The 27,580-nt window shown below is 42.2% G+C and overlaps 1 protein-coding gene across 5 annotated transcripts; it reads left to right on the top strand.

Annotated features, from left to right (window-relative positions):
• The first annotated feature begins 7,210 nt into the window (after window positions 1-7,210).
• Window positions 7,211-27,577, top strand: si:ch211-121a2.4 (transmembrane protein 205). 5 transcript variants are annotated; one of them, XM_065014957.1, is made up of 5 exons: window positions 7,211-7,298; window positions 20,260-20,404; window positions 20,695-20,858; window positions 21,260-21,434; window positions 25,171-27,577. In XM_065014957.1, the coding sequence occupies exons 2-5, from the start codon at window positions 20,305-20,307 to the stop codon at window positions 25,185-25,187; spliced, it is 456 nt and encodes a 151-aa protein (XP_064871029.1). In that variant the 5' UTR covers window positions 7,211-7,298; window positions 20,260-20,304; the 3' UTR covers window positions 25,188-27,577. The 5 variants fall into 5 exon arrangements, with proteins under 5 accessions (XP_064871029.1, XP_064871027.1, XP_029508640.2 ...); XM_065014955.1 differs by lacking the exon at window positions 25,171-27,577 and having other exon boundaries at window positions 21,260-21,896; XM_065014956.1 differs by lacking the exon at window positions 25,171-27,577 and having other exon boundaries at window positions 7,221-7,285; window positions 21,260-21,896.
• The last annotated feature ends 3 nt before the right edge of the window (window positions 27,578-27,580 follow it).

Here is a 27,580-nt window from a genome sequence, read left to right as displayed (position 1 = left end):
AAAATCCCAAATTGTTTGCATAGTCAATTTACACACAACTCTGCCACACACACACACACACACACACACACACACACACACACACACACACACACACACACACACACACACACACACACACATCCCACCAGGGATTTTTTCAGTCCACAAATCCAGAACAAATTCAAGAAAGCGTACAGTATTATATAGAGCCATTATTGCATGGAACTTCCTTCCCATCTCATATTGGTCAAAGGAAGAGTAGCTTCTGCTTTTGCAACAGCTAATGGGGATCCTAATAAAAACACTAAATATCTACAGTAGCTTTGATTGGACTGATCATGTCAACATCATACTTTCAAAATCTTAGCTAGCACTCATGAATCACATCAACAATCTACTGGGAAATCCTTTTTAATCCTTGTCATATGAAGAGAAGTTATAGATAAAACTTGAGCTCATCGGCCATAAACATTACACAAATTGCAAACGCATATTCAACAATGAGTGGTTTGGAAGGAATCAGTGACTAACTCCAAGCATTGCAAAGCAATCACTAGCCTGCTTTTCAGTGGAGTGGGTGCGTGGTCCCAAGTCTGGGTTTAATGGTCTCTTTTCCAAGCTTAAACAGATAAACATTCAACATTGGCCATGCTGTCAATCCAGCATGACTTCTGCTCAAAACAACAGGAAACTCGGGGCTGAGAAAATACCTTTCAAATGGTCATATAACTCGCAAGTCGGGAACTCAGGCCTCTTTCTAGAGCTCCGATCTGAAGATCACTGACATCATTTAACCTTGTCGGGAACTCAGGCCTCTTTCCAGAGCTCCGATCTGAACTAACCCTAACCCTAACCCTAACCCTAGTTTTGCCTTTGTTTGATGGCACCATGGACCTTTTATTTTTATTTATTTATTATTGTACTCATTGGGTGGTTCACCTTGTAGACCCTAACCCTAACCTGAATTCTAACCTTAACCCCTAGTTACCCCAATCCCTCACCCTAACCCTGAGACCCTCATGCCTAAACCTTACTTATTGAACCTAACCCTAACCCTAACCCTAACCCCAACCCAACCTGAATTCTAACCTTAACCCCAAGTTACCCTAATTCCTCACCCTAACCCTGGGACCCCCATGCCTGAACCTAACCCTAACCCTTAGACCCTCATATCTGATTTTAATTCAACCTTGACCTGTATTTTAACTCTGACCCTTATGGTAACCCCAATCTGGATTTTGACCTTAACCTATGTCTTTCAAATCTTCAGCTTAATTTCTAACCCTAACCTTATGTCCCTACACCTCCATATCTAATTTGGATCCCTACACTCTCTATATCTATTTCAATCTCTATATCTATTTTAATCTCTAGATTTTCATATCGAACTTTTTCTCCTAGACCACCGCTCTGAACTTGGCACTTGGTCTTTATTCTTAGTTTAGAATTTCTGCCTTTTAACATAAGCCCCATTGTAAATGTCGGACTCTGGTCCTTCTAGTTTTTTTGTTTGTCATTTAAAGTATATTATACATACGTCTTACCTATTTATCCTAAAGGGGTTGCCTGTGCCAGTGCACACCAGATTTGTCTGTCACTTATTGAACCTAACCCTAACCCTAACCCTAACGAACACGGAAGTAAATACATAGACAACATGGAGCTAAGAGAAAAGGATCCGATGGGGAGTAAACTCCTAGGTTGCACTATGCTTTCCACATCCGTTGACAAGCGGACCTAGACATCATGACCACACCACTCGATATGGACACATGGCAACCAACCGAGGACCAAACCTGCATAAGGTGCGCAACTCAAGGGATTTTGCCTGATCCTACATCGAGTTTACAGACCTACCTAAACTCTACCATTCTAAAAACTATACCTGACCCTAACCCTAACCATAACCTTAACCATCCTAAAATCCATACCTAACCTTAACCCTCACCCTAACCTTAATCTAAATATTAAAATACTATATCTTACCCTAACCTCAACCCTAACCTTAACCACTCTAAAAAACTCTTACCTAACCCTAAACCTAACCTTAACCATTCTAAAAAACTATGCCTTACCCTAAACCTAACCTTTACCTTAACCATTCTAAAAAACTATACCTTACCCTAACCTTAAACCTAACCTTAACCATTCTAAAAACTATACCTAACCCTAACCCTACAGACAGTCTTTTAACCCAACCAACGGGTTAATCTACAAGTGGGCAACCATGGGGCCTACTACTTTGGCCGGCCGCGCCCGGACCCCTCCGGCCCGCGCGTATATGATGTGGAGTGCACACCCCTCCCTTCCCCCCCTTCGGCTTCCACGTGTCAGAGATGGAAGTGGATCAACCGACTCAAAACTAGAAACTAACCCTATATGCACCTGGTAACTTAAAAATAAAAATATGGTCCTAAATGCACTTACCGGTCATTCTGATATTAATGCCCACTATGGGAGTATCATACTACGGCCCTCTATCCATGGGGGCCCGTCCTGAGTGCTTTATGGACAGTTTAAAATATTTTTGTGGATGCGGATTAGGATTTACCTCTGTGCAACTGGTGATTGAAAGTAGGCACCTGGTAACCTAAAAATAAAAATACGGTCCTAAATGCACTTACCGGTCATTCTGATATTAATGCCCGATATGGGAGTACCATACTACGGCCCTCTATCCATGGGGGCCCATCCTGAGTGATTTATGGACACTTTAAAATATTTTTGCGGATTAGGATTTACCTCTGTGCAACTGGTGATTGAAAATAGGCACCTGGTAACCTAAAAATAAAAACATGGTCCTAAATGCATTTACCAGGCATTATAATATTAAATCCCACTTTGGAGACTCAATACTGGGGAAAATTCACTAGAGGTAGCCAAAGGATTCTATTTTAGAATCCTCCATAGATTGTACCTTTGGGGACATCTAGTGAATTTTACCCAGTAGTGGGGCTTCATTGTGGGGAGTAATATTAATAGGATTATATGGAGGATTCTAAAATATTTGTGAAAATTTACTAAATCCAAACTTTTCTAAAATAAAACTGTTTCATGTACAACTGGTGATTGAAAATAGGCACCTGGTAACCCAAACTGAAACACATTTTTAATCATTTTAATGCATAATGAAATACAAGGGTGAATTTCAAACAAATATACTTTATTTAATCAGTTAATCATGGATTGATTTGTCCCTCAATCAGTGTCCGGGCCCGGCTGGCATTTTTGGGCAAATTATGGTACCGGTAGTGCCGTGCCTGCGTTTCCAGAGTGACACATATGGTCAGCAACAGTTCCCCGGTCTGTAACCGAGCCTTGTCAATTCGTTTAACTGAAGGGTTTCCAGGCTCTAGTTAACCTAAATGATCAGGGTGAGTCTACTGGAGAAACTAGGAGTATTCCTCCTCTGCAAGATATAACCCTCACGAAGGGATATTTTAAGGCTTTACAAGCAATTCATCACTCAGAAATCTTAGATTACTCTGCGGTTAATCATTCTTTTCCAGAAGGTATGGTAAGACAGGTGAATAAATTGGCGGCCTTTATTAAACCCTCCTCGCCCAACCAACAAAACTTAACACCAGCAGGTGGATGGAGAATAATATGCATATTCTGAGGGAGCATTATGACGGGGTAATTGCCTTATGCATTCAGAATACCTCAACCTATAACCAGGAAGCTTTAGAGAAGGCGGGTGATGTGGGCAAAGGCCAGATACAAACATAAATTTACATCTTCAGTAACTACCTTAAAAGACATGCTAAAAAAAAACATTGACCCACTTGCCTCTACTAAACTGATAACCTCTCATCAGGCTAATTCCACTTATGCGGCTGCAGTGACTAGCAAGTCACCGATTGGCAGGGCCTTAATGGGAGCCAAGGCCCACAGGGACTCTGGAATATGCAGGAATACTCCAGGGGGATCGAGTGACAACTCGGTAAGGGGTAATATGGTTAAGGAACAGTCTTCCAGTATTCCTGTAGACAAACCGATTAACCATAGCCTGACTACCAACAGCAATACCACAGGGTTTGTTGGGGGTATACAGGGAAGGGAGGTACAGGTGGAGGTTCATGTGGGGCCTACTTCTCCCCGTAGAGTGGTTCCCTCTATGAGCTCACCTACTAACCAACTATCTCCCCTCTTATGGGAAACCTGTCTCACCCCTCGGAAATTAGGCCCTGCAAAGAGTGGAGGGACTAGCTTCAGACCCCAACAATCAAGAAGAGCAAGGAGATATTTAATCCCCAAACTCAACGACCAAGAGAGAATCTGGCCCAACCTAAAGTCCCAGCCTTGATAATCCCAGGTAGAGAGCACTCAAATGTACTTTTAACAGCAGGGGGATTGGAGATGACTGGGAATAACAGGGATAGCCTAATACTACCATTGAATAATGTGGCTGTTTTGATGGATGACATGGTTTTATCCAATTCTACTACAGGTCCATAACAAGATAACCAGCAGGGTACGGTAGCAATGGAAAACGGAAAAGAAACGGAACCTGGGACAGAACTAATACTGGAACCTGTAAAAAGGGAAACACTTTTTTATCCCACATGTCATTCTAGAACTGAAAGGAAAATAAATGATTGGAGTATTGAGATTACAAAACCTGTGGTTTTTATTGGGGATTTCAACCTTGCGCGCATTCCTAGCTTTACGGACACTAACACACAGATAGATAGCTTTCCGGGAGCAACCTTTAGACATATTGCAGGAGTGATAGGCAAGTTGGAGAAACAGGAAAACACACAGAAGGTGGTTCTATCAGTGGGTCTTGTCAATGGCTTGAACCAGCAGTACTCAACTGCAGTCAAGCAGTTGCAACAGCTACTGAATAAAACAACTGAAGTTTTCCCTCATGCACAGGTTTATGTTCCCATCATACACTTTTCGGATGAGCTTTCATGGGAAAAGCAGAAGGTTCTGAATCAATTGAACCAGTATATTCAGAAAACTTGTAGGGAACTACTGGATCTGAATGAACTTAGATTTCACACAATGCAGGATGATCCAATACATTGGAGACCAGATACAGCTGTAAACATTTTAAATGACTGGCTAGACCAGTTCAACTATTAAGAGGGGAAGAGTGTGTTGGTATTACTCCCCAGCACTCTAATGTATTGAATTTATCGATTACTTTTAGACTTACAGCGGCAGAACAGCAACTTCTGGAGAAGGGCCTTATGTTTATTCCGACACCCGCTAAGATCGATCGTCTGGAGCTCAGGAGGGATTTGCACACTTACCATAGAAAATTAAAATGACTTGATCATTTTAATTATAATACTGACAACCAAAGAGTACCATTTATTGGTCCATCACACTGGGAGCCTAAGCTACAGGGAGTGTCTAATACGATGCAGACTTTAATTCAAAGGGACTCTACTTCCTTTAGTACATTTAGGTTCTATATGGCAGGAAAAGATAATCTTACAAAACAAGAACGGAATTCTTTAAATTCCTTAAGTAAGAATTCAAACATAGTTATAAAACCAGCGGATAAAGGATCAAAGATTGTTATATTGGATAAAACCCAGTATCTGATAGAGGCGAACAGGCAGTTGAGTAATTCTAAACATTATAGACCACTGACTCACTCATTGCAGCAGGAGACCCAGAGACAAATGAGGGAGATTATAGGGGAACTTTATGAGAATAAATACATTACAGACACAAATGTTTTATCTATATGGACCAGATACCCCGCCCCCCCCAGACAATTTTATTTGTTGCCTAAAATCCACAAACCTCCTGAGACTTGGACCATTCCCTCAGAGGTTCCATGTGGTAGGCCGATTGTATCGGATTGTGGTTCTGAATCATATAGAATAGCGGAGTATTTAGATTATTTAATAAATCCTCTGTCACGAAAACATCAAAGCTTCATTAAAGACACGTATGAATTTGTGACAAAATTGAAAGAAATTAGTGTGCCTCAAGAAACTGTTTTTTTCAATTGATATTGACTCCTTCATACCAACATTGACACCAATGTGGGTCTTAGAGCAATCAAAAAAATCCATAAATATCCAGACCTGCATAGGTCAACTCCACTGCATTTATTGGTTCAATGAGACCTTTCAGCAATCCATACTCAGTTGGACCCAAACCACTGAGAAATACGTCTGCTTTCTTTCCATCTTTGATTTAATTTGCAGCCAGCCAACGCTCAAAACGCCCTAAATGGGAATCAAAATCCTCTTTTGTAGCCTCAAACTCTAGTACTCGACCAATGGTTGCCATTTTCTACATACATTTTTTTCCCCCTCATTCCTTGTAATTCCTTCATTTTCAGAATGTTCATCCTATTCCTCACTTTCTCCATTTCAGAAGTTTCTGCAATTTCTTCAATCTCTGCACTCATTTGTAATAATTTTACGCTTGTTCTATTTCGTCGTTTAAAAAAATATGTTTTACAATATTTCTCCGCTGAGATCGCCTATTTTCAATGGGTTAAATGACAGTTCTTAATTTAAACACCCAGAGGGCAGTGTCGCTATTCTGGACTCCAATATAGGCTTGCTACTTGGCAGCTCCCGAACACTGTAAAATCTGTCATCAAGGCGAAGGGTGGCTACTTTGAATAATCTCAAATATAAAATATTGTAGCGGCCCAGGGTCGTTAAAATATATTTTGATTTGTTTAGCACTTTTTTGCTTACTAGATGATTCCATATGTGTTCTTTCATAGTTGATGTCTTCACTATTATTCTACAATGTAGAATATAGTAAAAAATAAAGAAAAACCCTTGAATGAGTAGGTGTGTCCAAACTCTTGACTGGTACTGTATGCTTCAGTAAGGCTGGTTTCTTAGCGTTCATAGCAATGGTTATCAACTGTGCCAGAGATGGAACGTAAATCACAGAAAATATATATTGTGGTGGAAACTGCAGATAAGTATTTTGGTAAACGAGATCTGACTTCAGAAGAGTTACAGGGTGTGTTGGGGGATGGTGTTCTGTCCTCCCAGGTCGTTGGCATGGTGCAGGAGCAGATAGCATCAAAGTAGTGGAATGGGGTAGAGGGTTCTTAATGAGTGTATTTTTTAAAATTAAATAGTGGTGTATAGGTATAGGGTTAGTTGGTGGTGCAATTATTAATATTTATTTTCATTTTACGAACAAGAATAATTCAGGTAGGTTGGCCGTGACTGGCCTCACACTTCAGTACAGTAGGTGGCAGTGCACCTTAAAGTTGTATCCGCAGACCCATCTCCAACGAAGAAGAAGAGCGCCTCTGTCTCCAGTCAGCAAGGAAAGGTGTCGTTTTCAAGACTGCAACAAACTGGTAGCTATTTGAGGTGCTGTTGAAATAACATTAATTTCCTAAATAGAGATTAATGGACGTTATCATGAAAAGCACTGATTACAAATCTTTATGCACGATTAGACAACTTTGCACAATTTAGGTGGCTAGTTAGCAAGCCTGTCTTGACTTCTCATAATTGGCTAGCTAAGCTGCCAGGTAGGCAGCAGTTCGCTAGCAGCTACAGTACCTCTTGAAACATGACAACAAGTAGCTAGCCAACGTAGTTCGTTGAAGGTGACATTGAAGCTGGCTTGTTATGTCCCACCCCACCCTACACTGATCAAATGGCTTGCCGGCTAACGTTAGCTGCCTAACTATGTAGCATGCTGTAACCAGCTTGCGGGCTAAGTATGTCTGCAGTTAGTTAGTCATGTTATGCTGTCAGACGGATTAAAAAACCCACATGTTTAACTAGGCAAGTCAGTTAAGATCACATTATTATTTACAATGACGGCCTACAAAAAAGGCCTTATTCCGGGGACGGGGATTAAACCTACAAAAATATATATATAATTAAATTAAAAAATATAGGGCAAAACGCACATCACGACAAGAGGCATCACTAACGTTACATAGAGACCTAAAACAACATAGCATGGCAACAACACATGGTTCTGGGGTCGAAATAATCAAGGGACACAACAGTGTAAAGCTGTTGGGAAATAGCCCTAAGAATCCGACTACACTTTAATTACTCTCTAGTCACAACGCGCCTTTTCCAAGATCAGGGAGACGAATTTCATTTGTAAACAACCGCTGCAGACTAACAGTGAAATTCTTAATTACGTGCCCTTCCTAACAATGCAGAGAGGAAAAATATGAAATAAAATAATGAGGAATAAATACACAATGACTAACGATACCATGGCTATATATACACTGGGTATATACATACCAGTACCGATATGTAACTTTACATAACGTATACAGCACCAGTCAAAAATGTGGATAGAATACTCATTCCAGGGTTTTTATTTTATTTTTGACTATTTTCTACATTGTAGAATAATAGTGAAGACATCAAAACTATGAAATAACACATGGAACCAAAGTGTTGAACAAATCAAAATATATTTTAAATGTGAGATTATTCAAAGTAGCCACCCTTTGCCTTGACAGCTTTGCACACACTTGGCATTCTCTCAACCAACTTCATGATGTAGTCAACTGGAATGAATTTCAATTAACAGATGTGCCTTGTTAAAAGTGAATTTGTGGAATTTTCCTTAATGCATTTGAGCCAATCAGTTGTGTTGTGACAAGGTAGGGGTGGTACAGAAGGTATTTGGTAAAGGACCAAGTCCATATTATGGCAAAGAGAAATTAGTCCATTCATTACTTTAACCCTTTTATTGTCTTAAGTATCAAAAATGACCAGCCACTATGTTTAACAGCAGAGAAAACACCCTAAATTGTATTTTTTCAATTTGAAATTAGTTGACTTTTCCTAGAGTGACCCCAACATTAGAAAAAGTGAAACATTGCCTTTGTTCATATTTCCATGAAAGCTGTACACCACCAGGGTACAAAGATTCTAAGGGTCATTTTTGTCCCAGTAGTTATTTACACACCAACAAAGAGAAATTGAGATTGTGTGCTACTGATTGAACTTAGACGTGCATGTGCAGCATCTCCCCTCCACGACCCCACACATGACTCAAGTTCACAGACAAAATCAAACCAATTTCAGACTAAGTAAATATTGTTTGCTAATGGTGAATGCAGTCAGAGGCTATAAAGGTGGTGCAGATGACAGTCCCTCCAGTTCTCTCTCTGCTGAAGCCATGAGTGCAACGTTTCAGTGCCCAACAGGTCGTAGATCTGATTTTTATTTTCTTCAGATGTCCAGGAGAAACAAGAAAACAATGGTTTAGAAGAGTTATCTAAAGAAGAAGATGGGGAAGAATACAACCCAGATGAATCATCTTCAGATGGAGAAATCCCCCAAGCTGAAAGATACATTTTAACATGGTCCTTGTCACCATATGACAACCAGGGCAGGAAGGCAGCACAAATGTCATAAGGATGGCCCCAGGGCCCACAAGGCATGCAGTTGCCCAGGACATTACCTCAACATTCTACATGTTCACACCAGCCATCAAAAAAAATCATCCTGGAAATGACAAAATTGGAGACAACTCGAAAAGGATGGATGAGATTGACCTGCGTGTCTACATAGGGCTGCTAAGGGCCCGAGGCGAGGCTACATGTAGTCTCTGGGATGCAGAGAGTGGAAGGGTGATTTTCCGTGCCATGATGCCACAGTCTTTCACACAGTCTCAATAATGCTAAGATTTGATAACTGAGTCAAGATGTGTGAGAGACAAACTGGCAGCCATAAGAAGTGGGTGGAGTGTCTGCCATACCTCTACAACCCTGGGCCTAAAGCAACTGGTTCTATTCAGAGGTACATTTTTATTTTCATATCTATAATGTGATTCACTGTTAATTTTATTATGTATTGCTGTAATATCATTGATTTAAGTGATTGTTTTCTGTGACAAAGTAATTACTGACAGTAATCTCTTGTCTAAAGATCACTGTCCTGTCTGGCAGTATATGCCCAGCAAGCCAGTAAAGTATGGCGTCAAGATATGGGTGTGGCCTGTGACACACAATTCAGCTACGCTTGGAAGATGCAAGTCTACACAGGGAAGCCGACCAGTGGAGGCCCGGAGAAGAACCAGGTGATGCAGGTTGTGCTTGGTGTGACAGATGGACTGAGGGGGCACAATGTCACGTGTGACAATTTCTTCACCTCTTATGAACTCAGCCAGCAGCTCCAGAGGAAGATCACCATGGTTGGCACAGTTAGAAAGAACGAGCCTGAGATCCCCCTGCACTCAACACAAAGGGGAAGAGAGGCCTTCTTATCAAAGTTTGCCTTCACCACCACTCTAGTTTCTTACCTCACAAAGAGGAACAAGAATATGGTCCTCCTGAGCACACTGCACAAAATGCTAAGATCAGTGATCATAAGGACAGGAAGCCAGACATCATCCTGGACTACAACCACAACAAAAGAGGTGTGGACAAGGTGATTGGTACTGACAGCTGCAGGACGACTGCCCGCTGGCCCCTGGTCATCTTCCATAACATCATTGATGTGTCCTCATACAATGCCTTCGTGATATGGAACAAGATCAACCCTACCTGGATGCCTGATAAGTGGAACAAGAGGATGTTCCTGGAGCAGCTGGGAAAGGCTCTTGTAACCCCACACATTCAAAGAAAGGAGAGCAGTGGAACAAGAGGATGTTCCTGGAGCAGCTGAGAAAGGCACTAACCCCACACATTCAAAGAAAGGAGAGCCAAAGGACTGTAAAACAAATACTGTGTGCTGCACATGTGAGAAATACATCTGCAAAGTCCATGCACACACACTTGCATACTTTCCTACATGTGCTAAGTAGAGTTCATTGATTTATGTTCACATTTCTGTTTTGTATCTAGTTTATTGTTTATACACCTTGTGGGTGGGGGCAATGTTTAAAAAACGTGAGAAGACTAGTATTTTGTAGTTGAATTCCTCATTGTACAGTATAAGAATATATCACTATGTTGCCAAAAAAGTTCAAGACTTATTGTTTCCCTTCAATAAAATGCAATCAAGACTACTTTTTCACATTTCTGCTTCTTTCTTAGGCAATACAAGTGCTGTCTCTTGCACACAAAAGTTTACACCTATGCAGTACCTTAAGCAATAATAAACCTCTACTTTAGTAAATAACTATTGATAGGTGTGTTGTTAAAAAAAAGAGTGGTGTAGACTGCATTTAATCAGTCTTTCTGCATAGTGAAGAGGGAAAACACAGATATTCAAAGTTTGAAGAATGACGGGTTGTTTCTTCATGCAAAATAGATTTGGGATTTAAAATTCAATTAAGCTACTTTATTTTAGGGGTTTAGTGAAGACGGGTCACTTTTTTTACCCTTTAGGACAAGGGGAGTATACAGAATGTTAAGACTACACAAGGGGAGTATACAGAATGTTAAGACTACACAAGGGGAGTATACAGAATGTTAAGACTACACAAGGGGAGTATACAGAATGTTAAGACTACACAAGGGTTGTTTAAGACATGAAGGTCAGCCAATTTGGAGAATTTCAAGGACTTTGAAAGATTCTTAAGTTGTATTTGCAAAAACCATCAAGTGCTATGATGAAACTGGCTCTCATGAGGACCGCCACAGGATAGGAAGACCCAGTTACCTCTGCTGCAGAGGATAAGATCATTAGAGTTAACTGCACCTCAAATAAATGCTTCACAGAGATCAAGTAACAGACATCTCAAAATCAACTGTTCAGAGGAGACTGCGTGAATCAGGTCATGGTCGAATTGCTGCAAAGAAACCACTAATAAGAGACTTGCTTGGGTCAAGAAACACGAGCAATGGACATCAGGTGGAAATCTGTCCTTTGGTCTGTCTGATCAGTCCAAATTTGAGATTTTTTTTGATCCAACCACTGTGTCTTTGTGAGGTGCGGAGTAGGTGAACGGATGATCTCTGCATGTGTGGTTCCCACCGTGAAGCGTGGAGGTGGTGGTGCGATCGTGCTTTGCTGGTGACACTGTCAGTGATTTAATTAGAATTCAAGGCACACTTAACCAGCATGGCTACCACAGCATTCTGTAGCGATATGCCATCCCATCTGGTTTGGTCTTAGTGGGACTATCACAGGACAATGACCCACAACTCACAATTTGAATACAGATGAACAGTAGCAGCAGCGTAGTGCCTTTGAATACAGATGAACAGTAGCAGCAGCGTAGTGCCTTTGGATACAGATGAACAGTAGCAGCAGCGTATAGTGCCTTTGAATACAGATGAACAGTAGCAGCAGCGTATAGTGCCTTTGAATACAGATGAACAGTAGCAGCAGCGTATAGTGCCTTTGGATACAGATGAACAGTAGCAGCAGTGCCTTTGAATACAGATGAACAGTAGCAGCAGTGCCTTTGGATACAGATGAACAGTAGCAGCAGTGCCTTTGAATACAGATGAACAGTAGCAGCAGTGCCTTTGAATACAGATGAACAGTAGCAGCAGTGCCTTTGGATACAGATGAACAGTAGCAGCAGCGTATAGTGCCTTTGAATACAGATGAACAGTAGCAGCAGTGCCTTTGAATACAGATGAACAGTAGCAGCAGTGCCTTTGAATACAGATGAACAGTAGCAGCAGTGCCTTTGAATACAGATGAACAGTAGCAGCAGTGCCTTTGAATACAGATGAACAGTAGCAGCAGTGCCTTTGAATACAGATGAACAGTAGCAGCAGTGCCTTTGAATACAGATGAACAGTAGCAGCAGTGCCTTTGAATACAGATGAACAGTAGCAGCAGCGTATAGTGCCTTTGAATACAGATGAACAGTAGCAGCAGCGTATAGTGCCTTTGGATACAGATGAACAGTAGCAGCAGTGCCTTTGAATACAGATGAACAGTAGCAGCAGTGCCTTTGGATACAGATGAACAGTAGCAGCAGTGCCTTTGAATACAGATGAACAGTAGCAGCAGTGCCTTTGAATACAGATGAACAGTAGCAGCAGCGTATAGTGCCTTTGAATACAGATGAACAGTAGCAGCAGCGTATAGTGCCTTTGGATACAGATGAACAGTAGCAGCAGTGCCTTTGAATACAGATGAACAGTAGCAGCAGTGCCTTTGGATACAGATGAACAGTAGCAGCAGTGCCTTTGAATACAGATGAACAGTAGCAGCAGTGCCTTTGAATACAGATGAACAGTAGCAGCAGTGCCTTTGGATACAGATGAACAGTAGCAGCAGCGTATAGTGCCTTTGAATACAGATGAACAGTAGCAGCAGTGCCTTTGAATACAGATGAACAGTAGCAGCAGTGCCTTTGAATACAGATGAACAGTAGCAGCAGTGCCTTTGAATACAGATGAACAGTAGCAGCAGTGCCTTTGAATACAGATGAACAGTAGCAGCAGTGCCTTTGAATACAGATGAACAGTAGCAGCAGTGCCTTTGAATACAGATGAACAGTAGCAGCAGTGCCTTTGAATACAGATGAACAGTAGCAGCAGCGTATAGTGCCTTTGAATACAGATGAACAGTAGCAGCAGCGTATAGTGCCTTTGGATACAGATGAACAGTAGCAGCAGTGCCTTTGAATACAGATGAACAGTAGCAGCAGTGCCTTTGGATACAGATGAACAGTAGCAGCAGTGCCTTTGAATACAGATGAACAGTAGCAGCAGTGCCTTTGAATACAGATGAACAGTAGCAGCAGTGCCTTTGGATACAGATGAACAGTAGCAGCAGCGTATAGTGCCTTTGAATACAGATGAACAGTAGCAGCAGTGCCTTTGAATACAGATGAACAGTAGCAGCAGTGCCTTTGAATACAGATGAACAGTAGCAGCAGCGTATAGTGCCTTTGAATACAGATGAACAGTAGCAGCAGCGTATAGTGCCTTTGAATACAGATGAACAGTAGCAGCAGTGCCTTTGAATACAGATGAACAGTAGCAGCAGCGTATAGTGCCTTTGAATACAGATGAACAGTAGCAGCAGCGTATAGTGCCTTTGAATACAGATGAACAGTAGCAGCAGTGCCTTTGAATACAGATGAACAGTAGCAGCAGTGCCTTTGAATACAGATGAACAGTAGCAGCAGTGCCTTTGGATACAGATGAACAGTAGCAGCAGCGTATAGTGCCTTTGGATACAGATGAACAGTAGCAGCAGCGTATAGTGCCTTTGAATACAGATGAACAGTAGCAGCAGTGCCTTTGAATACAGATGAACAGTAGCAGCAGCGTATAGTGCCTTTGAATACAGATGAACAGTAGCAGCAGTGCCTTTGAATACAGATGAACAGTAGCAGCAGTGCCTTTGAATACAGATGAACAGTAGCAGCAGCGTAGTGCCTTTGAATACAGATGAACAGTAGCAGCAGCGTAGTGCCTTTGGATACAGATGAACAGTAGCAGCAGCGTAGTGCCTTTGGATACAGATGAACAGTAGCAGCAGCGTATAGTGCCTTTGGATACAGATGAACAGTAGCAGCAGCGTAGTGCCTTTGGATACAGATGAACAGTAGCAGCAGCGTATAGTGCCTTTGGATACAGATGAACAGTAGCAGCAGCGTAGTGCCTTTGGATACAGATGAACAGTAGCAGCAGCGTAGTGCCTTTGGATACAGATGAACAGTAGCAGCAGCGTATAGTGCCTTTGGATACAGATGAACAGTAGCAGCAGCGTAGTGCCTTTGGATACAGATGAACAGTAGCAGCAGCGTATAGTGCCTTTGAATACAGATGAACAGTAGCAGCAGCGCCTTTGAATACAGATGAACAGTAGCAGCAGTGCCTTTGGATACAGATGAACAGTAGCAGCAGCGTAGTGCCTTTGGATACAGATGAACAGTAGCAGCAGTGTAGTGCCTTTGAATACAGATGAACAGTAGCAGCAGTGCCTTTGAATACAGATGAACAGTAGCAGCAGCGTAGTGCCTTTGGATACAGATGAACAGTAGCAGCAGCGTATAGTGCCTTTGAATACAGATGAACAGTAGCAGCAGTGCCTTTGAATACAGATGAACAGTAGCAGCAGCGCCTTTGGATACAGATGAACAGTAGCAGCAGTGCCTTTGAATACAGATGAACAGTAGCAGCAGCGCCTTTGGATACAGATGAACAGTAGCAGCAGTGCCTTTGAATACAGATGAACAGTAGCAGCAGTGCCTTTGAATACAGATGAACAGTAGCAGCAGCGCCTTTGGATACAGATGAACAGTAGCAGCAGCGCCTTTGGATACAGATGAACAGTAGCAGCAGCGCCTTTGGATACAGATGAACAGTAGCAGCAGCGCCTTTGGATACAGATGAACAGTAGCAGCAGTGCCTTTGAATACAGATGAACAGTAGCAGCAGCGTATAGTGCCTTTGAATACAGATGAACAGTAGCAGCAGCGTATAGTGCCTTTGAATACAGATGAACAGTAGCAGCAGTGCCTTTGAATACAGATGAACAGTAGCAGCAGTGCCTTTGAATACAGATGAACAGTAGCAGCAGTGCCTTTGGATACAGATGAACAGTAGCAGCAGCGTATAGTGCCTTTGGATACAGATGAACAGTAGCAGCAGCGTATAGTGCCTTTGAATACAGATGAACAGTAGCAGCAGTGCCTTTGAATACAGATGAACAGTAGCAGCAGCGTATAGTGCCTTTGAATACAGATGAACAGTAGCAGCAGTGCCTTTGAATACAGATGAACAGTAGCAGCAGTGTAGTGCCTATGAATACAGATGAACAGTAGCAGCAGCGTAGTGCCTTTGGATACAGATGAACAGTAGCAGCAGCGAATACAGATAGTGCCTTTGGATACAGATGAACAGTAGCAGCAGCGTAGTGCCTTTGGATACAGATGAACAGTAGCAGCAGCGTAGTGCCTTTGGATACAGATGAACAGTAGCAGCAGCGTATAGTGCCTTTGGATACAGATGAACAGTAGCAGCAGCGTAGTGCCTTTGGATACAGATGAACAGTAGCAGCAGCGTAGTGCCTTTGGATACAGATGAACAGTAGCAGCAGCGTATAGTGCCTTTGGATACAGATGAACAGTAGCAGCAGCGTAGTGCCTTTGGATACAGATGAACAGTAGCAGCAGCGTAGTGCCTTTGGATACAGATGAACAGTAGCAGCAGTGCCTTTGAATACAGATGAACAGTAGTAGCAGCAGTGCCTTTGGATACAGATGAACAGTAGCAGCAGCGTATAGTGCCTTTGAATACAGATGAACAGTAGCAGCAGTGCCTTTGAATACAGATGAACAGTAGCAGCAGTGCCTTTGGATACAGATGAACAGTAGCAGCAGCGTAGTGCCTTTGGATACAGATGAACAGTAGCAGCAGTGCCTTTGAATACAGATGAACAGTAGCAGCAGCGTATAGTGCCTTTGAATACAGATGAACAGTAGCAGCAGCGTAGCAGCAGTGCCTTTGGATACAGATGAACAGTAGCAGCAGCGTAGTGCCTTTGGATACAGATGAACAGTAGCAGCAGCGCCTTTGGATACAGATGAACAGTAGCAGCAGTGCCTTTGGATACAGATGAACAGTAGCAGCAGTGCCTTTGAATACAGATGAACAGTAGCAGCAGCGTAGTGCCTTAGGATACAGATGAACAGTAGCAGCAGCGTATAGTGCCTTTGGATACAGATGAACAGTAGCAGCAGCGTATAGTGCCTTTGGATACAGATGAACAGTAGCAGCAGCGTATAGTGCCTTTGGATACAGATGAACAGTAGCAGCAGCGTATAGTGCCTTTGAATACAGATGAACAGTAGCAGCAGCGTAGTGCCTTTGGATACAGATGAACAGTAGCAGCAGTGCCTTTGAATACAGATGAACAGTAGCAGCAGCGTATAGTGCCTTTGGATACAGATGAACAGTAGCAGCAGTGCCTTTGAATACAGATGAACAGTAGCAGCAGCGTAGTGCCTTTGGATACAGATGAACAGTAGCAGCAGTGCCTTTGAATACAGATGAAATACAGATGAACAGATAGCAGCAGCGTAGTGCCTTTGGATACAGATGAACAGTAGCAGCAGTGCCTTTGAATACAGATGAACAGTAGCAGCAGCGTAGTGCCTTTGGATACAGATGAACAGTAGCAGCAGTGCCTTTGGATACAGATGAACAGTAGCAGCAGCGTAGTGCCTTTGGATACAGATGAACAGTAGCAGCAGTGCCTTTGGATACAGATGAACAGTAGCAGCAGTGCCTTTGGATACAGATGAACAGTAGCAGCAGTGCCTTTGAATACAGATGAACAGTAGCAGCAGCGTATAGTGCCTTTGGATACAGATGAACAGTAGCAGCAGCGTAGTGCCTTTGGATACAGATGAACAGTAGCAGCAGCGTATAGTGCCTTTGGATACAGATGAACAGTAGCAGCAGTGCCTTTGGATACAGATGAACAGTAGCAGCAGCGTAGTGCCTTTGAATACAGATGAACAGTAGCAGCAGCGTAGTGCCTTTGGATACAGATGAACAGTAGCAGCAGCGTAGTGCCTTTGGATACAGATGAACAGTAGCAGCAGCGTATAGTGCCTTTGGATACAGATGAACAGTAGCAGCAGCGTATAGTGCCTTTGGATACAGATGAACAGTAGCAGCAGCGTAGTGCCTTTGGATACAGATGAACAGTAGCAGCAGCGTATAGTGCCTTGGATACAGATGAACAGTAGCAGCAGCGTAGTGCCTTTGAATACAGATGAACAGTAGCAGCAGTGCCTTTGAATACAGATGAACAGTAGCAGCAGCGTATAGTGCCTTTGGATACAGATGAACAGTAGCAGCAGCGTAGTGCCTTTGGATACAGATGAACAGTAGCAGCAGCGTATAGTGCCTTTGGAAAAGTATTCAGACCCTTGACTTTTCCCAACATTTTGTTAGCTTACAGCCATATTCTAAAACTGATTAAATCGTTTATTTATTTTTCCCTTCAATCTATATACAAGATCCCATAATGACAAAGCAAAAACAGGTTTTTAGAAATGTTTGCTAATAAAATAAACAAATATTACATTTACATAAGTGTAAGATGGCGTTGGAGAGGATGGCTGCCGTTTCATGGGCTCTTAATTAACCAACAGTGCTATTTTGTTTGTTTTCTAAGCATTGTTAGTAACTTATTTTGTAGATAATGTTGCTGCTTCCATCTCTTATGACAAAAATATCTTATCGAAATCAGAACTGCGATTACCCATCTTGAACTGGACGAATAATTTCTCTTAAATGAGTCAGACAAGAGGGATTTACTCCAGACACCTGAACAGGCCCTCATCCCCGTCATTCACAGGAGATAAGAGACGGAAAAGATATCGCAGAAAGAGATCGGGGGGCCTGGAGAATCTGCAGATGATTGGCTAATCTGCCCTTGCCATCCGTACTACTGGCCAACGTACAATCTCTGGAAAATAAATTGGACATGCTAAAAGCACTTATATATCTTATCTTTCACTGAGAAGTGGCCGAACAACGACATGAATAAAATGCATCTGGCGGGTTATACACTGCATCGGCAGGATAGAACAGCAGCCTCTGGGAAGACAAGGGGTGACGGTCTATGTATATGTGTAAACAACAGCTGGTGCACCATATCAAAGGAAGTCTTAAGGTTTTGCCTGTCTGAGGTAGTGTGATCAACAGCTTATCATGAGATACTCTATCTACCTAGAGAGTTTTCATCTGTATTTTTCGTAGCTGTCTACATACCACCACAGACTGATGCTGACACTAAGACCTCACTCAATGAGCTGTATACCACACTGTCTACCTAGAGAGTTTTCGTAGCTGTCTACATACCACCACAGACCGATGCACTAAGACCTCACTCAATGAGATGTATACCGCCATGAGCAAACAGGAAAACGCTCATCCAGAGGCGGAGCTCCTGGTGGCCGGGGACTTCAAATCCGTTTTACCTCACTTCTATCAGCATGGTAAATGTGTTTTACCTCATTTCCATCAGCATGGTAAATGTGTTTTACCGTTTTACCTCATTTCCATCAGCATGGTAAATGTGTTTTACCTCATTTCCATCAGCATGGTAAATGTGTTTTACCGTTTTACCTCATTTCCATCAGCATGGTAAATGTGTTTTACCTCACTTCTATCAGCATGGTAAATGTGTTTTACCTCATTTCCATCAGCATGGTAAATGTGTTTTACCGTTTTACCTCATTTCCATCAGCATGGTAAATGTGTTTTACCGTTTTACCTAATTTCTATCAGCATGGTAAATGTGCAACCAGAGGGAAAAACACTCAAGACCACCTTTACTCCACACACAGAGACGCGTACAAAGCTCTCCCTCCATTTGGCAAATCTGACCATGACTTTATCCTTCTGATTCCTGCTTACAAACGAAAATGAAAGCAGGTAGCACCAGTGACTAGATCAATAAAAAAAGTGGACAGATGAAGCAGATGCTAAGCTACAGGACTGCTTTGCATCACAGACTGGAATATGTTCTGGGATTCTTCTGATGTCATTGAGTACACCACATCTCTGGCTTCATCAATAAGTGCATCGATGACGTTGTCCCCACAGTGACTGTGTACATAGGTGGACACAGAGGAACTTGAAGCTCTCAACCTACTCCACTACAGCCCCGTGGATGGGGCATGCTCGACCCTCTGTTTCCTGTAGTCCATTATCGGCTCCTTTGTCTTGCTACATTGAGTGAGAGGTTGTTGTCCTGGCAGGTCACTGACTTCCCTATAGACTGTCTCATCGTCGTCGGTGATCAGGCCTACCACCATCATGTTGTCAGTAAACTTGATGTTGGAGTCGTGCGCGGCCATGCAGGAGTGTTGTTGCCTACCCTCACTATATGGGGGCGGCCTGTTAGGAAGTCCAGGATCCAGTTGCAGAGGGAGGTGTTCAGTTCCAGGGTCCTGAGCTTGGAGGCACTAATGGTGTTGAACACTGGTCAATGAACAGAATTCTCTTATAAATTGATAAGATTGAAGTACTGCTAGTTTTGTCTTTTTCATCAGCATGCTAGGCTAGCTAATGCTTTAGCAGCCCATTGGATTCCATGAAAATGCGAAGCCTAGCATTGGTTGCTTTAATATTAGCTTGCCTAGAATACTGACGGAAATGTTTCATTGTAATGCTCCTCGTTTTTAATCATCTTGATTTGTCAGTTGGCATAATTAGTGACATCTCCCATCACTGGATTGAGGTGCGTTTTCCAAGACATTGCCACGTTCCGACTAGAGAATGTAATTAACATGTAGTCAGATTCTTATAGCTACAAGGGAAACAGAGTTAAGTTGAGTAGCTAGCTAGTTGTACATTGCTGTTATTCTGAAACCAGACTTTCACCTCTGGTCCAGTAACCTGCTACTGCTGGTGACTTAGTGGGGGGACAGGGTCAGAGAGAAATAACCCTGTGTGTCTGCTTACAGGGATCCAGGCAGAGAGAAAGGTGGAAGGAGACGGCTGGACTGACAATGACCACTGAAGGGGATCCCAGCCTCTCTGCCAAACTGCTGCAACTGGTGCTGCTGTCCACCTACTGGGGCATGCAGATCTGGTTTACCTGCATATCAAGTAAGTAACTTGACCTCTGATCCCCTTAACCCTGTGAGAGGGTGTGTGATGGACAGTACTCCTATAGGGCTCCTGTGTGTTTTTGATCAGGCTTGGTGATGGACAGTACTCCTATAGGGCTCCTGTGTGTTTTTGATCAGGCTTGGTGATGGACAGTACTCCTATAGGGCTCCTGTGTGTTTTTGATCAGGCTTGGTGATGGACAGTACTCCTATAGGGCTCCTGTGTGTTTTTGATCAGGCTTGGTGATGGACAGTACTCCTATAGGGCTCCTGTGTGTTTTTGATCAGGCTTGGTGATGGACAGCCACCTGAACAGACACACATTTGGTTTGATCCAGAGCAGACTGGTTCCGTTCTACCTTCACCTGGGCTCTCTCTGTGCCTTCCTCAACCTGACGCTGTTCGCCGTCTACCACCCTGCAGACCTGCTAGATGACAGAGAGGCCTTCCAGGTAACCTTGACCCTTGACCCTACCACCCTGCTAGATGACAAGGAAATTTTCAATTGCATACTCATCTCCTTCTCAAAACCCATTGGATGAGAAAGCCAGAGGCCCCTCCCTTCAGACCTTCTCCTCCAATGGGTTATGAAAAGGAGAGGACATGAAGTATGCAACAGATTCTCCCAGGGAGACCTTCCAGGTACACGAGGAGTCCTGACCGTGGGAGAATCCTCACCTCATAACCCATTGGAGAAGGTCCGAAGGGAGGGACCTCTGGCTCTCTCAATGGGTTTTGAGAAGGAGACGAGAATGCAATTGAGATTCTCCCCCAGATCTGTAACCTTGTCAGGGACTCATTCCTCTATGCAGCCGCTTTCATACATTGATACACTTTGTCTCTCTCGCTGTAGATTGGGGTATACTTCCTGTGTGTGTCGGTAGCAGCGGTCAACGCCCAGTGGTTCGGTCAGATGACATCAGAGATAATGGAAGACATGCATCTAATGGAGCAAGCACAAGGATTGGGCCAGGACATTGGTCTATCTACCAATAGGGAGGCTTACGCCAAGCTGTGTGAGACAGACGGTAGATACAGGCGTCTGTCTGGTCGGCTGTGGCTTTACAGACTGTTGTCTTCGCTGTGTAACATCTGCTGCATTACCTGCAATGCATACAGCCTGTACTACCTAGCAGAGAACCTTACTTCACTATAGCAGTTACCAAATCTGCAGTATCTATTGGCTGGGGAAATATGGATGGTAAGTCCATGGGTGGCTGGAGTGAATGGTATCGACACATTAAAATCATGGTTTCATACCATTCACATTACTATGAGCCGCACTACCCTCACCAGCCTCCCGTGGTTAAGTCCAGCAACACTCAGGTTTGTTCTTTTTCAAGCCATTTTAATCTTCTACTAGAGCGATAGAGGGGATGTATTTTATTAAACTAGGAGAGGTGGAGGGATGTATTTTATTAAACTAGGAGAGGTGGAGGGATGTATTTTATTAAACTAGAGGAGAGGTGGAGGGATGTATTTTATTAAACTAGGAGAGGTGGAGGGATGTATTTTATTAAACTAGAGGAGAGGTGGAGGGATGTATTTTATTAAACTAGGAGAGGTGGAGGGATGTATTGTATTAAACTAGAGGAGAGGTGGAGGGATGTATTTTATTAAACTAGGAGAGGTGGAGGGATGTATTTTATTAAACTAGGAGAGGTGGAGGGATGTATTTTATTAAACTAGGAGAGGTGGAGGGATGTATTTTATTAAACAAGTAGAGATGGAGGGATGTATTTTATTAAACTAGGAGAGGTGGAGGGATGTATTTTATTAAACTAGAGGAGAGATGGAGGGATGTATTTTATTAAACTAGGAGAGATGGAGGGATGTATTTTATTAAACTAGGAGAGGTGGAGGGATGTATTTAATTCAACTAGGAGAGGTGGAGGGATGTATTTTATTAAACAAGTAGAGATGGAGAGATGTATTTTATTAAACTAGAGGAGAGATGGAGGGATGTATTTTATTCTACTAGAGGAGAGGTGGAGGGATGTATTTTATTAAACTAGAGGAGAGATGGAGGGATGTATTTTATTCTACTAGAGGAGAGATGGAGGGATGTATTTTATTAAACTAGAGGAGAGATGGAGGGATGTATTTTATTCTACTGGAGGAGAGATGGAGGGATGTATTTTATTAAACTAGAGGAGAGATGGAGGGATGTATTTTATTAAACTAGGAGAGATGGAGGGATGCATTTTATTAAACTAGAGGAGAGATGTATTTAATTCAACTAGGAGAGGTGGAGGGATGTATTTTATTCTACTGGAGGAGAGATGGAGGGATGTATTTTATTCTACTGGAGGAGAGATGGAGGGATGTATTTTATTCTACTAGAGGAGAGGTGGAGGGATGTATTTTATTAAACTAGGAGAGATGGAGGGATGCATTTTATTCTACTAGAGGAGAGATGGAGGGATGTATTTTATTCTACTGGAGGAGAGATGTATTTTATTCTACTGGAGGAGAGATGGAGGGATGTATTTTATTAAACTAGAGGAGAGGTGGAGGGATGTATTGTATTAAACTAGAGGAGAGGTGGAGGGATGTATTTTATTAAACTAGAGGAGAGATGGAGGGATGTATTTTATTCTACTAGAGGAGAGATGGAGGGATGTATTTTATTAAACTAGAGGAGAGATGGAGGGATGTATTTTATTAAACTAGAGGAGAGATGGAGGGATGTATTTTATTCTACTAGAGGAGAGATGGAGGGATGTATTTTATTCTACTAGAGGAGAGATGGAGGGATGTATTTTATTCTACTAGAGGAGAGATGGAGGGATGTATTTTATTCTACTAGAGGAGAGATGGAGGGATGTATTTTATTCTACTAGAGGAGAGATGGAGGGATGTATTTTATTCTACTAGAGGAGAGATGGAGGGATGTATTTTATTCTACTGGAGGAGAGATGTATTTTATTCTACTGGAGGAGAGATGGAGGGATGTATTTTATTAAACTAGAGGAGAGGTGGAGGGATGTATTTTATTAAACTAGGAGAGATGGAGGGATGTATTTTATTAAACTAGAGGAGAGATGGAGGGATGTATTTTATTCTACTAGAGAGATGGAGGGATGTATTTTATTCTACTGGAGGAGAGATGGAGGGATGTATTTTATTCTACTGGAGGAGAGATGGAGGGATGTATTTTATTCTACTGGAGGAGAGATGGAGGGATGTATTTTATTAAACTAGAGGAGAGATGGAGGGATGTATTTAATTAAACTAGAGGAGAGATGGAGGGATGTATTTTATTAAACTAGAGGAGAGATGGAGGGATGTATTTTATTCTACTGGAGGAGAGATGGAGGGATGTATTTTATTAAACTAGAGGAGAGATGGAGGGATGTATTTAATTAAACTAGAGGAGAGATGGAGGGATGTATTTTATTAAACTAGAGGAGAGATGGAGGGATGTATTTTATTAAACTAGAGGAGAGATGGAGGGATGTATTTTATTAAACTAGAGGAGAGATGGAGGGATGTATTTTATTCTACTGGAGGAGAGATGGAGGGATGTATTTTATTCTACTGGAGGAGAGATGGAGGGATGTATTTTATTAAACTAGAGGAGAGATGGAGGGATGTATTTTATTAGGAGAGATGGAGGGATGTATTTTATTAAACTAGAGGAGAGATGGAGATGGAGGGATGTATTTTATTAAACTAGAGGAGAGATGGAGGGATGCATTTTATTAAACTAGAGGAGAGATGGAGGGATGTATTGTATTAAACTAGAGGAGAGATGGAGGGATGTATTTTATTAAACTAGAGGAGAGATGGAGGGATGTATTTTATTCTACTAGAGGAGAGATGGAGAGATGTATTTTATTAAACTAGAGGAGAGATGGAGGGATGTATTGTATTAAACTAGAGGAGAGATGGAGGGATGTATTTTATTAAACTAGAGGAGAGATGGAGGGATGTATTTTATTCTACTAGAGGAGAGATGGAGAGATGTATTGTATTAAACTAGAGGAGAGATGATGTATTTTATTAAACTAGAGGAGAGATGTAATTTTATTAAACTAGATGAGAGATGGAGGGATGTATTTTATTCTACTGGAGGAGAGATGGAGGGATGCATTTTATTCTACTAGAGGAGAGATGTATTTTATTAAACTAGATGAGATGGAGGGATACATTTTATTCTCTTGAAGGAGAGATGGGATGTATTTTATTCTACTGGAGGGATGCATTTTATTCTACTAAAGGAGAGATGGAGGGATGCCTTTTATTCTACTGGAGGAGAGATGGAGGGATGTATTTTATTCTACTGGAGGAGAGATGGAGGGATGCCTTTTATTCTACTGGAGGAGAGATGGAGGGATGTATTTTATTCTACTACCAGAGGAGAGATGGGGGTATGCATTTTATTCTACTAGAGGAGAGATGGAGGGATGTATTTTATTCTACTTGCAGAGAGATGGATTTTATTCTACGACTAGAGGAACGATCAGAGATGGCAGAGCTTTGGCTTGGCAGCTTTTAAGTTGGATTAAAGGTATACGCAAGGATACTTGCGTGAGCCAATGCTAACTAGTGTTACCACAATGACTGGAAGTCCATGGTATCATTGCACTAACACCAGTTAATATTGGCTCACAAAAGTATCCTTGCGTTAATCAGACTGGGCAAGTAGATAAAGGTTTTCATTGTCAAAATCCCTTTAAATGTAGAACTGATGTGGATGGTGTCAGTAAAGCAAGAGATTATTTTTAAAGTCACATTTACACAACCCTCTTCTACCGGTAGAAATTAGGGGGTGGTGAGGTCATCACTCTCCTGCAAGACTCAGCCTATCCTGTGGGGCTGCCATGGGGACCTCCAGGTGCGTCCTTGATGTCATCTCCTGAGAACGCTCCAACCTGTGTGTTGGCTTCATAGAGGTAGAAAGGACTCTGTGCCTCAATGGATTCTGTGACAGCATGGGTAGCGCCATCTCAATTTGAAAGTTGTCCATTTTCTTTTGTGTTTAATAAGAGTATTGCTAATATTGGTGATTTAGCGCCACCTGCAGTGCTGAACCAAATCTTGACTCATTTGTTGGCTACCAAATTGATACAAATTTATTTTACAAACCATAGGCAACAATTCACTGAACACTCCCCACTCAGTTGACTACTTTGAAATGGTGGAAGCCATTTTTTTTTCACTTTGACTTTTCTACATTGTAGAATAATAGTTAAGACAAACTATGAAATAACACATGGAATCATGTAGAAATCAAAAGTGTTAAATAAATCAAAATATGAGATTCTTGACAGCTTTGCATTCTCTCAACCAGCTTCATGAGGTAGTCACCTGGAATACATTTAAATTAACAGGTGTGCCTTAAAAGTTCATTTCTGGAATTTCTTTTCTTCTTAATGCATTTGAACCAAAGTAGGGGTGGTATACAGAAAATAGTCCTATTTGGTGCAAATAAACAGCTCAAATAAGCAAAGAGAAAAAAACGGTCAGTCAATACGGAAAATGTATTCCAAGTGCAAAAACCAAGCGCTATGATAAAACTGGTTCTCATGAGGACCACCACAGGAAAGGAAGACCCAGAGTTACCTCTGCTGCAGAGAATACATTTATTAGAGTTACCAGCCTCAGAAATTTCAGCCCAAATAAATGCTTCAGAATTCATGTAACAGACTGCATGAATCAGGCCTTCATGGTCAAATTTCTGCAAAGAAACCACTACTTAAGGACACCAATAAGAAGACTTGCTTGGGCAAAGAAACACAAGCAAAGGACATTAGACCAGTGGAAATCTGCACTTTGGTCTGATGAGTCCAAATTTAAAGGTTTTTGGTTCCAACCGCTGTGCCTTTGAGATGCAGAGTAGGTAAACGGATGATCTCCGCATGTGTGGTTCCCACCGTGAAGCATGGAGGAGGAGGTGTTATGGTGTGGGGTTCCCACCGTGAAGCATGGAGGAGGTGTGATGGTGTGTGGTTCCCACCGTGAAGCATGGAGGAGGTGTTATGGTGTGGGGTTCCCACCGTGAAGCATGGAGGAGGAGGTGTTATGGTGTGTGGTTCCCACCGTGAAGCATGGAGGAGGAGGTGTGATGGTGTGTGGTTCCCACCGTGAAGCATGGAGTTCCCACCGTGAAGCATGGAGGAGGAGGTGTTATGGTGTGTGGTTCCCACCGTGAAGCATGGAGGAGGAGGTGTGATGGTGTGTGGTTCCCACCGTGAAGCATGGAGGAGGAGGTGTGATGGTGTGTGGTTCCCACCGTGAAGCATGGAGGAGGAGGTGTGATGGTGCTTTGCTGGTGACACTGTCTGATTTATTTAGAATTCAAGGCACACTTAACCAGCATGGCTACCACAGCATTCCGTAGCGATACGCCATCCCATCGTGTTTGGTCTTAGTGGGACTATCATTTGTTTTTCAACAGGACAATGACCCAACACACCTCCAGGTTGTGTAAGGGCTATTTGACTAAGAAGGAGAGTGATGCATCAAATGACCTAGCCTTCACAATCACCCAACCTCAACCCAATTGAAGGAAAAGCAGCAAACAAGCACTCAGCATATGTAGGAACAGCATTCCAGGTGAAGCTGGTTGAGAGAATGCCAAGCTGTCATCAAGGCAAAGTGTGGCTACTTTGAAGAATCTCAAATATATTTAGATTTGTTTAACACTTTTTTGGTTACAACATGATTCCATAGATGTCCACAAGTATTTTACAATGTAGAAAATAAAAACCCTGGAAGCAGTAGGTATCAACTTTTGACTGGTACTGTATATTTATTTGGTGGTAGGAGTGGATTTATTTTAATTTGGGGTGTTTTAATCAAATATATCTAAGCCCTTGAGCAAGACATTTAACCCCTAATATGCAGGGTTTTTCTGGATCAAAAAGGGTGGTGGTGGGTGTGGCTGAATTTGAGCCCTCCCATCTTGGCGGAGGTAGACATTTTATTTAAGCCAATTTCTCCATGGTGTTAGAATACATTTTGCAGTCTTAAAAGCAAATGTCCTGCAATTCATTTACTATGGCTAATGCTGTGTTCTAACAAATCAATACCGCTTAATTGCTTTTGAATTGTAAATTTCCCCGACTGTCAAGCTTTTTTGTGATTGTTAGTTCCATTAACTTTATTTGGTTTTAGTAATTTGTTTACATAAATCCAGTGTAAGTAATAAAATGTATTTAACGTATAC

The sequence above is a fragment of the Oncorhynchus nerka genome, unplaced genomic scaffold (genome assembly GCF_034236695.1).
Source record: "Oncorhynchus nerka isolate Pitt River unplaced genomic scaffold, Oner_Uvic_2.0 unplaced_scaffold_1881, whole genome shotgun sequence".
In the NCBI taxonomy this organism is placed as follows: Eukaryota; Metazoa; Chordata; class Actinopteri; order Salmoniformes; family Salmonidae; genus Oncorhynchus; species Oncorhynchus nerka.
This window is presented reverse-complemented; position numbering and strand designations above follow the sequence as displayed.

Coding starts and splice junctions, on each gene's coding strand:
- si:ch211-121a2.4 (XM_029652780.2), top strand. CDS start 9,619: ATGTGTGAGAGACAAACTGGCAGCCATAAGAAGTGGGTGGAGTGTCTG. Junction 9,714..9,842: donor GCAACTGGTTCTATTCAGAG/GTACATTTTTAT, acceptor TCTTGTCTAAAG/ATCACTGTCCTGTCTGGCAG.